Source organism: Mustela nivalis (genome assembly GCF_964662115.1).
Source record: "Mustela nivalis genome assembly, chromosome: 7".
Lineage (NCBI taxonomy): Eukaryota > Metazoa > Chordata > Mammalia > Carnivora > Mustelidae > Mustela > Mustela nivalis.
In genome coordinates, this window is record NC_139026.1 from 59916840 (window position 1) to 59928853 (window position 12014).

Here is a 12014-nt window from a genome sequence, read left to right on the forward strand (position 1 = left end):
AGTGGGACAATCTATACAAAAATGTAAATATAATTAAACATTAGGAAAATCAGTATAATTAATATAGTAACACATTCAAGAAACAAATGGTCTTCTCAATTTGATGCACCAGATACAGAAAGCCTATCTGATAAAACTTGAAACTTATTTATAATTTTTAAAAATCATTAACAAAATAAAACATGAAAAATACACCACAGGAATACACAGCAAATATTATATCCATCTGTTAATCCTTTAAGGGATTTCCTATAAAAATAAGAAAATGAAAAGGATGTCTATTATCATTATTACTATTCAGGAGGGTTCTAGACAACAGTCAGCAAAAATATTGGGAAGCAATAGATAAAACAGTAATTATTTTAATAGAATATAATTTTCTATTTAGAAAATCCAAAATAATCAACTGAAAAACATTAGGTATTACAGCAGGATTCGACAAACTAAGTCAACACATAAAATCAATGAATAGATACCATGAAAAAAAGCTTCGACTTAAAATAGAACAGAATCTATAAAATACCTTGCAAAAAACATAGTATGTGTAAGGACAACCTGAAAGAAAACTAACACTTTACTCAAGGGCATAGAAGAGAATTAGAGTGCGTGTAAAAATATACTACCCTTGAAAGAAGATTCAATATTATAAAAATACCAATTCTTCTTACTTAATCCCATAAATTAAATATAAGTCAACACTGTATTAGCATTTTCTCCTTAACAGTGGCACACTGATTCTAAAATTGTTCTGGAAGAGAAACTGTGTAAAAATAGATAATATAATTTACTTTAAATAGTGACTTTCATTTCCACACTTCAAAATATGCTAGAGAATTAAATAATTGAAGCAATTTGGTATTGGCACAGGAAGAGAGGTATAGATTAATGGAATATTTAGAGTCCAGAAACAGATCAGATATTTATGAAAACTAGTCATGTGATAACTGCAATAGGTCAAAGATTAGAAGATGTCCTCATTAAAGATATTCCAGAAAATTTTCACTGTGTTGGAAAAATGTTTAAAATTGGAGCTATACATCACTCTTTACTCAACAAATGCATTCCAGATAGATTGTATATAAGGACGTAAGTATAAAGAACAAAAAAGAAAATGTTGCTACGAAAAAAATTAAGTTGAATTCTTTATAGATAATTGATAAAGAGGAATCATTAAAAATTATTACTGCTGAATTAAATTTGGAAGAAACAACTTTAAAAGATTAGAGCAGTAATTATAAAAATCTAAACCAATTCTTTATTCAGGTTGTTCTTCAAGTCCAGGTACATGCTCTTTATAAAGAAGGTGGAATAAGAAGTTAGAGATAATTACTTATAGGCTTGGTTTATGTCAGAAAGAAGTCACAAAATTATAATCAACAGACCCTGCATCTTATATCAAAGGCTTTCTTTACTAGGATATCAACACTTAGGTGACTGAGAGTGTATTTAGACATTTTTAGTTAAAAACAAAATGTTCTAAGATGTCTTTTTTATAATTCCCATCTCTAACTTTGTTTTATTTACACTTATCTTGATCTCATCAGTTAAGTGATAAGAGAATATGGAACTAAAATTCAAAATGATCTTTAATTGGACAGGTGGAGGGCAATGGAAGAGAAATGAACTGAAGTCATATTCAGGCTCTAAGGTTTATTTGAGAGTGCGATATACACAGTGATTTAATTGAGGTTACAATGGAAAAGACTTAAGATACATGTTATTTAAAAATTGGGTAACCACTGGAAGATTAACAAATATACTTATGTCTTCCAAGACTCTAAAGATAAAGAAGAGACTCAAAGAAGATTCAATCTCAACAAATGAAAGAAAATAGTAAAAAAAAAAAAATTATAGTTACTATAAACCAATGATTACATAGCAGAAGGCATTGCTATGAGAGAGATGGTTTAAATTTTCTGATTATAAAAGTCTCAAAAATGAGTTAAAATACATTTAGCTATAGGCTAGAGATATAGGTAAAATAAAATGATTTCATTTTTAACATATATGTACTTGGCCACTTATTTTGGCTTACAAAAGAAGTGCCATAAACTCTGAATAATTGTTATTCTAGAAAAGGGAAAGAGGAGAATTTTTCTTCTCTGTTTTGTTTTTTACAGTTTACTGTATTCAAATGTTTTCCATGAGAGTACATTCCCATAAAGTAACTTTAAAAAAAAAATGGGGAGATGAGTTATAGGGGAAAAAAGAGACATGCAAAATCTGATAATTACCAAAAATCTGATAATTACTCAGATCTTGCCATATACACACACATACACAGAGTGAGGCAAAGAAAAGGGAAGACTTAGATCCTACTTTTAGAAAGGGGTAGAACAGGCAGCTTTAGTAAATGAAAATACAGCCTGTCCAGTTAAATGTGAATTTCATAAAAACCTCCACTTTTAAAAATATATATCAAATATTATATGACACATACACCTATACTAAAAAATAATTCACTACTATCTGAAATTCATATTTGCTGGCCATCGAATTTATCTCAAAGCCCTAGTAAGGAGTATACATACAGGTGGGTGAAATAAAATAGTTCCAGAAAGCTGAAACCATATCTAAGGCTGAAGACACCAGACTGGGGTCCATTGTCTAGACTTCAACACACTGGCGAAAGGAAACTTTGATAGCAAGGTGGACCACTACTCTTAAGCTGGTTCCCAGAATAGGAATAGGAAAACAGAACTCTAAGCATGGAAAGAGGAGTTGGGGGTGGGGGATGAATGGGGAGGAACTTGAATTCATGTGAGAGTATGGAGAATGCCTTTGGAGCAAAACTTGAGTGAGGAGGAAGGCAGGAGCTTAAGAATACATATGCCATGCCTTATGTTTAGACTAGCAGTAGAAATAACTCAAGAAGCAATTAAAGCTCATGGAGAGCATGGGGACAGGAATCTAACAGGAGGAAGGGACATAGGGTATAGAACACATGTTGTGAATACTATCACCATTTTGACAAGCGTTTTCTTAAAAAAATAGCAATTGTCAAAATAAGAACATTTATAGAAAATTTAGTAGCTATCAACAGAGCAATGCTTTATTTTTCTGTCATTTTTGAGAATAAGTGTTCTCAAATATTTAGTGACTTCTCCAGATAAATGAATATATCCCCCCTAATGGCCTCAAATGTTTTAACATATAAGGTTTTTTCCCCCCTTCTGAAACCCTTCATATATTTAACTAAGATGCTTATACTAAGAACATTAACAAATACATCCTTTTGAATGACTCTTATAGAGGGAGAGAGGGAGGGAGGGAGGGAGAAAAATTATGCCATTAGAAGTATCTGAAATACGTGGCGATATTTTTTCAGTTTAATCTGCTCATCAAATAATGTAGATTATTAATAATATAGATTATTATATAGATTACATATAATCTATATAACTATAATTATATAGATTATATAATCTTAATAATATAGATTATTAATAATATCAATTCTAAAAAATATATATTGAGTTTCAGAGAGTTTAACTGGTGTGCCTGTCATGGAACTAGTAAATCTGTCCACCTCACTGTTCCACATATACTTTGTTGTATCAGACCTCCCAGAAACATGTTGTCCTCAGCTTTGAGATGGCTGGATAAAACTAACTCTGAATATGTAATATATTCTTTATTATAATTTATGTCCATCCTAAAGCTATCTAATCATTTTCTAGCTTGAGGCACTTGAAAAATAATTGTAATATCTTAATAACTGTAGTATTTTAAAATTGTCGCTTAAAAATTAATATGAGATATATTTTAAATAAATATAAGAAAGTAAGGCTATATATAAAACTTTTACCAGATCAAGTTTCAAAAAAAAAAAAAGAAAGAAACAAAGACACAAAATCAGAAAGGAAAACATACAGTTGGGGGTATTTTGGGCAGAAATGATTATTCATTTTTTTTCTCCTTTAGTGATTACTCTTTGGGGAGCCACAGAATATTTCAGAAAGATAAATCTGTTATTCAACTTAATCTGCAGAGAAATGGAGAAGTTCCAGGAAAATTATCTCGAAAGGTAAGATTTTCTTAGCATCAGTTTCAATTTCCAAGCTGATCATTTTAAGGACAACATTCCCATCTTTATGGTTTGTTACCAATTTGGAATTACATAGCTTAATGAATACATGTTCATTTGAGTATATTTACTGAAACATAATGAAATATTTATCTAAATGCCTGTTAACAATTTGGACTGAAGCAATTACATGAACACATTACTGTAACCTTAGTATAATAGCAAATCAATTGGTCTCTTGGAAAAATCATTTATGAGAAATTTATTAAAGCTATTACATTCATACTATCCATGAAGCCACTAGGAAGTGAACAGAATAAAAAATGTGAAGGGGGAAACCATTGAAGAAAGAAAAATAACACAACTCTCGTTCTATTTGAAGAGTTTATGTCGGTGTCAACACAATTTAAATCAGGGCAGATTAATATTCATAATATACATAATAAAACTACCTCAAAAGGGATTACTGTGCTTTAATGACATAATTTCATGCTGTTAGATATGAATTTTATTCCCTATGTCTTGAGTTATTTCAAAACAAAATTGCACAGTATGCAATGAACTTTGATATTTTGGCAGCTTTATCTGTAGAATCTTCCAATTACCTGCTTTAAGCAAAAATCCCATCACCCTGTCATTTACATCAGATAACAGATTTCCAGTGCATGACTCTTTTTTTCCCCCCTAGTCTGAGGTGTTTCATCATAAAAAGTGTCAGGTGGTGCATTAGGTTGCAATATGTCTATGTGGAATATAACATAATGAGGCCAAAAGAGAGTTGTTTAGAAAAATCTTTTGGAACCGGTACTCAACTCGGCCAGTGTTGACAGCTGCAGGGTATGCATCTGAAATCTCCACAGAGAAACATTATAAAGTACAACTAATACTCTCAATATTAATATACCCTAAGAGTCTTCAAATTGTCTTCAATGTTTTGAAAAAGTTGAAATCATCATGTTTCATTTCAACATGGAGGAAGAAGAGAAAACGTATGATTACAACTTCTATTCTCCTTGAGAACTTTCATGTTGTTAAAAAAATTACCTCATTGGTAGTGATTCACAAATCACTAACATTTCAGTTTCATGTCAATTAAGGTTTATCCTTAAATCCATTTAACACCACTACTAAGATACAATGTGTATTGATATTTATTTTATGTCTGAAAATTAACCTTTCTATTATATTTAATCTTCAATCTAACAAAAGTGAAAAATAAGGAGCTCCATAACTTTCCCCAGATCATATTCATGGGACTAGTAAGCAAGCAAAGGAGCAAGGGTTTGAACCCAATCATTCTCCATAGCCAATACTTTATGTTATCAATTTATATGACAAGTTGAGATTTAGATGTGACTGAATGCAAAAGGTTCAGATGTGACTTTCAGTACAACTGATAAAAATACTAGCACGTGCCCTCTCTTTCTCTTTCTAATCCTTTTGTTCTTTTGTTAGTTTTTTGAGAGAGAGAGAGAGTAGGGGAGGGGCAGAAGGAGAAGAAGAGAGTGAATTCCTTCTTTTTATTTTAAATTTTTTAAGATCTTATTTATTTATTTGACAGAGATCACAAGTAGGCAGAGAGAGGGGAAAGCAGGCTCACCGCCGAGCGGAGAGCCCGATGTGGGGCTCGATCCCAGGACCTTGGGATCAGGACCTGAGCTGAAGACAGAGGTTTTAACCCACTGAGCCACGCACACGCCCCTAAAGAGAGAGAATTCTTAAACAGGCTCCATTCCCCACACTGAGCCTGACGTGAGGCTTGATCTCAAGACCCTGAGATCATGACCTGAGCTGAAATCAAGAGTCAGACATTTAATTGGCTGAGCCCCTTGTTTTGTTTTCCACAGCTATTCCACTTACCCCAAAGTTTAGGACATCACAGGTATTTACATGTATTAACTCGCTCACAACAGCTCAAGAGCGAAAAAAAAAAAAAAAAGATAATTACTATTATTTTCCTTTTTTAAATGAAAGTACTAAGAATTCAAAAGAGTAACTGAATGACCCAAAGTCTCACAGTTAGTAAATAGGGAGATAGGATTTAAGCAGAGCTAGTCTGATAACAGAGATCACTATACCATAATGCCAGTCAATTAAGTATCTCTGGGATATTGTCCTATGTTGTTGGGAAAAGCATGTAATCATTTCTGCGTGTAAAGTGTATAACTGTCACTAGAAATGCCTGCTTTTCAATGTGACATTTTTATCATAGCAGGAATTAAGTTACATGGCTGCCTTTTTATGCTTCAACTCACAAACTTTACTTCCTACAGTGAATATCACATCTCTTAGCTAATTCAACAATTTACAGGTAAAGAGTATAAATGCTGATTCTCATCCATAACTTTTCCTAGCACAAACACTATATTAAAAATAGATAATATGATTGATGACACAGAGGTTTATATATTCTCCATTCACTCAAAATATTAATTATGTAACGGCAAGTGTACTAGGCCCTACTCTAATGTTGGAATACTGAACAAAATCAACAAGGCTTTCTAAGAGTTTAGTGTCCAGGAGATTTAACCAGCTCTGACTCTCAATTAAAGAGCAGTCAGAGTAAAGAGTAAACACAGACAATCAGAAAGGCATTCTATGTCTCCATCTCCTCAAATCCTGGCTCTTGAAGGATTTTTTTCAGCATCATATTTATAAAGAGAAAATACTATATTTTATTAATATCTGTAATTATTTACTTTCAGATACCATGCTAAGTACATTACAGATACAGTCTAAAAATAATTAATTCAACAAATATTTATTAAATATCTTTACATGCCATCTTTAGTACTTGCCTTTGAGGATCTCATATGTGAAGGAATAGGTTAGTGAACCTATTTAAAATTCAGAATTATGACTTAGAAAACATATATGCACAGAATGATACCCATTTTTTCACTAAACAAATGATAATTGAGCACCTACTACTATATACGAGGCACTCTTCTAAACATTGGAGATTCAGAGACAAACAAGACATGTCATTACTTATTTTAGAATGCAGATCCTAGTAAAGAAGACATGCAATAAACAAATATACATTTAAAAAAGTCTCATAGACTGGGTGGCTCAGTTGGTTGAGTAACTGACTCTTAGTTTGGGCTCAGACCCTGATCTCAGGGGTCATCGGATCAAGCCCCACAAAGGGCTCTACCTTCAGCTAGCAGTGTGCTTAAAGATTTTCTCCCTTTGCCTCTTCCCCCACTCATGCGCGTGCTCACATGCATTCTCTCTCTCTAAAGGAAAATAAAATAATTTTTTAAAAAAACGTCTGATAGAGATATGTGCTTTGAAAGAAAAGAATTATGTTTCTAAAGCCTGGGGTAGGAACACCTGATACAGATGAATATGAAGGGCGAGTTGTAGTGATTACTTCTATGTATAAATCCTACAGTATATAGACCTAGCCTTCACCTTAAAAAAAATAGAGTGTTAAATTTACTGATCTGGCAACTTGTTTAAAAACAGATTCTGGACTGATACTGCCAAATTCAAATGTCTGCTCTTGGACACATGCTTATATTCAACCTAGTTTTCTTGTTAAGAAAAATGTAAATAATAATACATACCTAATATGATTATTATTAGAACTTAATTGAAAAATGTAAGTGAAGAGCTTAAGTCAGTGCCTGTGCCTAATCAGAACTACATAAGTATCAATTATTGGTGTCATAAAATTAAGGTGTTAGACTAGATGGTATGTTAGGCTTTTACTATTAAAAACTTCCTATGATAAGGAGATGCTGATTCTATTGTTTAACATAGTGTCAAAATTCTCTATGATTTTCATAATTTATCTATATAAAAACATTTATAAACAATTATATTCCTTTTCAGTAAAATTACGTAAATTGGCTTACAATATTTCTTCTGTATAATACTAGGAACATAATGATGATTATTATTCTGTTAAATTTCTTGACACCATTGCCTTACACTCGAGATGTGAGATTTCTCTAATTGTACAAGTATACCGCAAAGCTCAATTCATCTCAGATGCCTTTCCTATTTTAAACTTGTTTGTGTTATACTGAAATATGGTCATTTAATTCTTGTTCCATGAGATTATTCATAAAATATGTTGATATGTTGACAAGTCCTTAGAAATCTTTCTAGATTTCAAAATTTTACAATCCCCATCCTCATTAGATGTGTATAACTGAGTCTTTTATAAAAAGATTTTTCTCTTTATCTCTCTCAAATTTGACAAGGATTGCCAACATTGTTGATATTAATCATAAAAACCAAGATTTCATTCTAGCTCAAGGAAACATTCACAGAACACATACAGCAGTAGATTTCTGTAGGGAAAAGACTAAAAGAGACACCTTAACTTTTTCCTTAAGATGAAGGAATGGCCTTCAGCTTTGGAGAAAAGTAAAGTGTACAATATATTCCATGGACAAGTGCTTAAACCTGTTCGCCAGACTTTTGAGTTCCTTTAAATAAAAATACTTTTCTTATAAGTGACAATATGACAAAGGCCAATTTCTCCCCCAAAAGCATCTCTGGAAGCCAAGTAAAGTGGTTTTAAAATGAATATGATTATACTATACAGAAAGATGCAAATAAGTCATTATTTATATGCTTGCTTTGGTTTTAACTTCAGAAAAAGTTTTCTTTTCTTCTTCTCAAAGTGTTTCTTCTTTGTAGCATGCATTCAACATACTGTATTATAGGGATGGCCTTATTCTCTCCATGTAACAGCTTCTTTACTCTTCCTCACAAAATCACCCATTAAAAATATTAATATACCTTTGACCTTAGGCCATATCAAGGTCTTCCTTCTGATGTTTTCTGTCAGGAGCTCTAATAGGCAGTTTTAAAAATAGATCATGTATTAACATACAAGATTACATGCACTCCAGGTATTTAGGGACTCATTTAGCTTTCAAACTTAACAGCCATGTGTAGTGAAATAGTGCCATTATGAGGAAGTGTATCGCATTCTCCCTTGCAGACTTGCATAGTATTTTCATGAGCGCCTGTTGCAGAACTGCTAATTGAAGAGTTACAGGGTGTGTGTGTGTGCGTGCATGTATGCATGTGTGTTTGTGTGTTTATGCATATGGACCACAGAACTGATATTTTACAATGAGCAGTTTCTGCTCATCTTGGGAGAAAACACAGGCCCCCTGATAACTCCTCTTACACTAATATTTGGGAGGCAAGATGTGGTAAAGTTGAAAAATGGAGTTCATTCTGAGTCTGCCAGCCGATGTGACAAGCTATCAAGTCTCAGACTGCCATGGCATCCACAGCCTGAATGTAAAGAGACTATGCATGTATGTGAGAGAACTAGTGTCTGCAAAACTGCCTTTCTGCTAGGAGAACCTAATGTCTGACCTTGGTGATGCCAGGATGTTTTTCAATCATCCTTGAGGTTATCCTCAACCAAAGCTCAGTTTTCTGATTCATTTTTTTTTAAAAAGAATGCCTATAGAGTTAAGAAGTGTCTTGTAAAGTCTTTAAAACAAAGTATTAAAATGATCAATGAGGGTTATCAAAAGAGGTGAATAAAATGACAGCAGAAAGTTACAGACCTATTTTTATCTGGTACTCATTCCTATTCACTCTATAAATATTAATATATTCTGCTGTCTACAGCATGAAGATGACCACAGTCAGTTTTATCTGAACCAACTTCTAGAATTTATGCATATTTGGAAAGTATCCAGGTAAGATATTTTATTTTGTTCCAAGACTACTTTCTGACTGAGTTCTCAAGTGCCAAATCACAATATTTTTCAGTTGATTGTAAAAACTGTCCTTTCACTAGTACCGTGGAAGTTATTATACTTTTAATAGATATCTCCCTTTGGCAAATTTTGTTAATAATTATCTATTCTCCACAGCTATTCAGATACATTTGAAGAGCTGCTAACACCTTCCAGAACAATCTAACATTCATTTTAAAATCTCTCTGCTACCAGTTATTACATTTTCAAGGTTTTTTTTCCTCATTTATTTTGTGAATTTGAGTGTGCATGTGTCACTAAGCTCTTTGTATAACTGAATTTCCATACTTTGAAAGTCAAAACCTCCTGCTTTAAATTTCTTTCTTGAACTCCCTGAAAATAATTGGTGTATCATAAACAGAGGAGTGTGAATTCAAATTGGAAAACTCAAATGACCGTCAATGAACATATCCTAATTGATTGTAATATCTAAATGTATGCATGTATTACTGAAAAGAATAGACCCATCAGAAAGGTAAACTGGGAGAAAATATCATACCACACTATGGGTTTATCTGGAATTAAAGTTGTTCTGAGTTGAATTAGTGAAAAATGGGGTATGGAGTTGAATTAGTGAAAAATGGGGTATGGGAGGTATGTAACATTAATTTCAGAAGCAAACCTGATATAAAATATGGGTTAAAATTGTTCTTAGTGACCATTCATAATAGCTATCATCACTTAATGGAGTTATTGTACATTTTGCATATATAACCTCATCTAATTCTCCCTACAACCTTATGATAAGACACAGTATTTATTTCAAAATCAAAGAAACTGAAGTTTTAGAAGATTAAATACCTTGCCTAAGGCCACTCAGTTCATCAGTGGTAGGACCAAAATTAGGTCTGCCTGAAATCTGCAAAGACCAACTCTCTGAAATTTGCAAAGACCATATATTTTCCTATTAAACTATAGTCTTACCATATGGGCCTCTCTTTATTTCCCCCCCCCCCCAAAATATTTGTCTTCAACAATAAAATCAGAGAATAGGTAGTAATAGGGAGGACTTTCAATATAACCTAACTCAAATTTTTATTTTATAGCTAATTACATGGATTAGGTATGGGCTCTCATCAAAATGACGTATTAAAAAAGGCTATAGTTTCCTTATTCCAAAATAAATTTATCCAAAAAAGAAAAAAACCTGTAGAGAGATATCAAATCTGACAAATTTTTTAAAAAGTGAGAAATCCTTGGGAGACAAAGGATTGCTTTGAACTGGTTTGGTAGAGGGTTGTGACTTACATGTAGACAGCTGCTGCCTGAGACACAGAGTAACAAGGGAAGGGTAGGAAAAGAAGATGAGAGCAAGGTAGTTTTTTTCTTTCTGTTCCTGCATCACCCTGCCATTATCCGGCCCTTCACAAAAGACTGGTGACCTTGACCACTGTGCAGTCCAGGTGTTCACAGGGTTAAATTAGGGCAAAGCAAAAGACTAGAGGCAACCTGACAGGGACGGACTAGCCTCAGAATCTAAGTCCTCCACGCCTTCTCTTCAACCCTAGGGCAGTGCAGCTTATCTTCAATTTATTTCAAAAATTTGTCAACCATCATACAGATAATTTATGCTCTAGCTAGAACTAAAACCAAATGTTTAATTCTCAGTAACTACTTATTCTACTTTAATTGTATATATTGTATATAATTTTATAAGTCTATATAAAATATCGATATATGAAATATTTATAAATAATGCATATATTTACATATAAAGTTGCAAACAAAATATATTATTTTATATATAGTATTTTGTATTATTGATATATATTATTTTATATATATGGCATTATATATGTATATGTGTGTGTGTGTGCATGTGTGTGTATTCATTCATCCACTGATGAACATTTAGGTTGTTTGTCATGGCCATTGTGAATTATGTGGCAATGAACTTGGGAAGTGCAGGATGAGAGCATAGTTCTACTTTTTTATTTATTTTAATTTTCTGAGGAAACTTCATACTGTTTTCCAAAGCAGTTATACCAATTTACATTCCCAACAGTACGCTAGGGTTCCCTTTTCTCCACAGCCTTGACAAGAGTCTTTTTGATAATAGCCATTCTAACAGGTGTGAGGTGGTATCTCATTATGGTCTTGATTCGCATTTCCCCAACAATTAGTGATACTGTTCATGCGCTTGTTATTCAGATGCTTCTTGACCATTTGTATATATTTTTTAGGATAAATGTCTACTGAAGTCCTCTCTCCATTTTTTAAAATTGGACTGATTTTTCACTGCTGAG

General features: G+C 32.8%; 1 protein-coding gene across 3 annotated transcripts in view; it reads left to right on the plus strand.

Moving 5' to 3' along the window:
* Nucleotides 1–12014, plus strand: part of PIK3C2G (phosphatidylinositol-4-phosphate 3-kinase catalytic subunit type 2 gamma) — a 351683-nt gene that overhangs the window by 55065 nt on the left and 284604 nt on the right. For all 3 annotated transcript variants that reach the window (XM_082742400.1, XM_082742402.1, XM_082742401.1), the window contains exons 6-7: nt 3925–4027; nt 9638–9708. In XM_082742400.1, coding sequence (XP_082598526.1) covers nt 3925–4027; nt 9638–9708 — 174 coding nt within the window. The remainder of the gene's footprint in view (nt 1–3924; nt 4028–9637; nt 9709–12014) is intronic.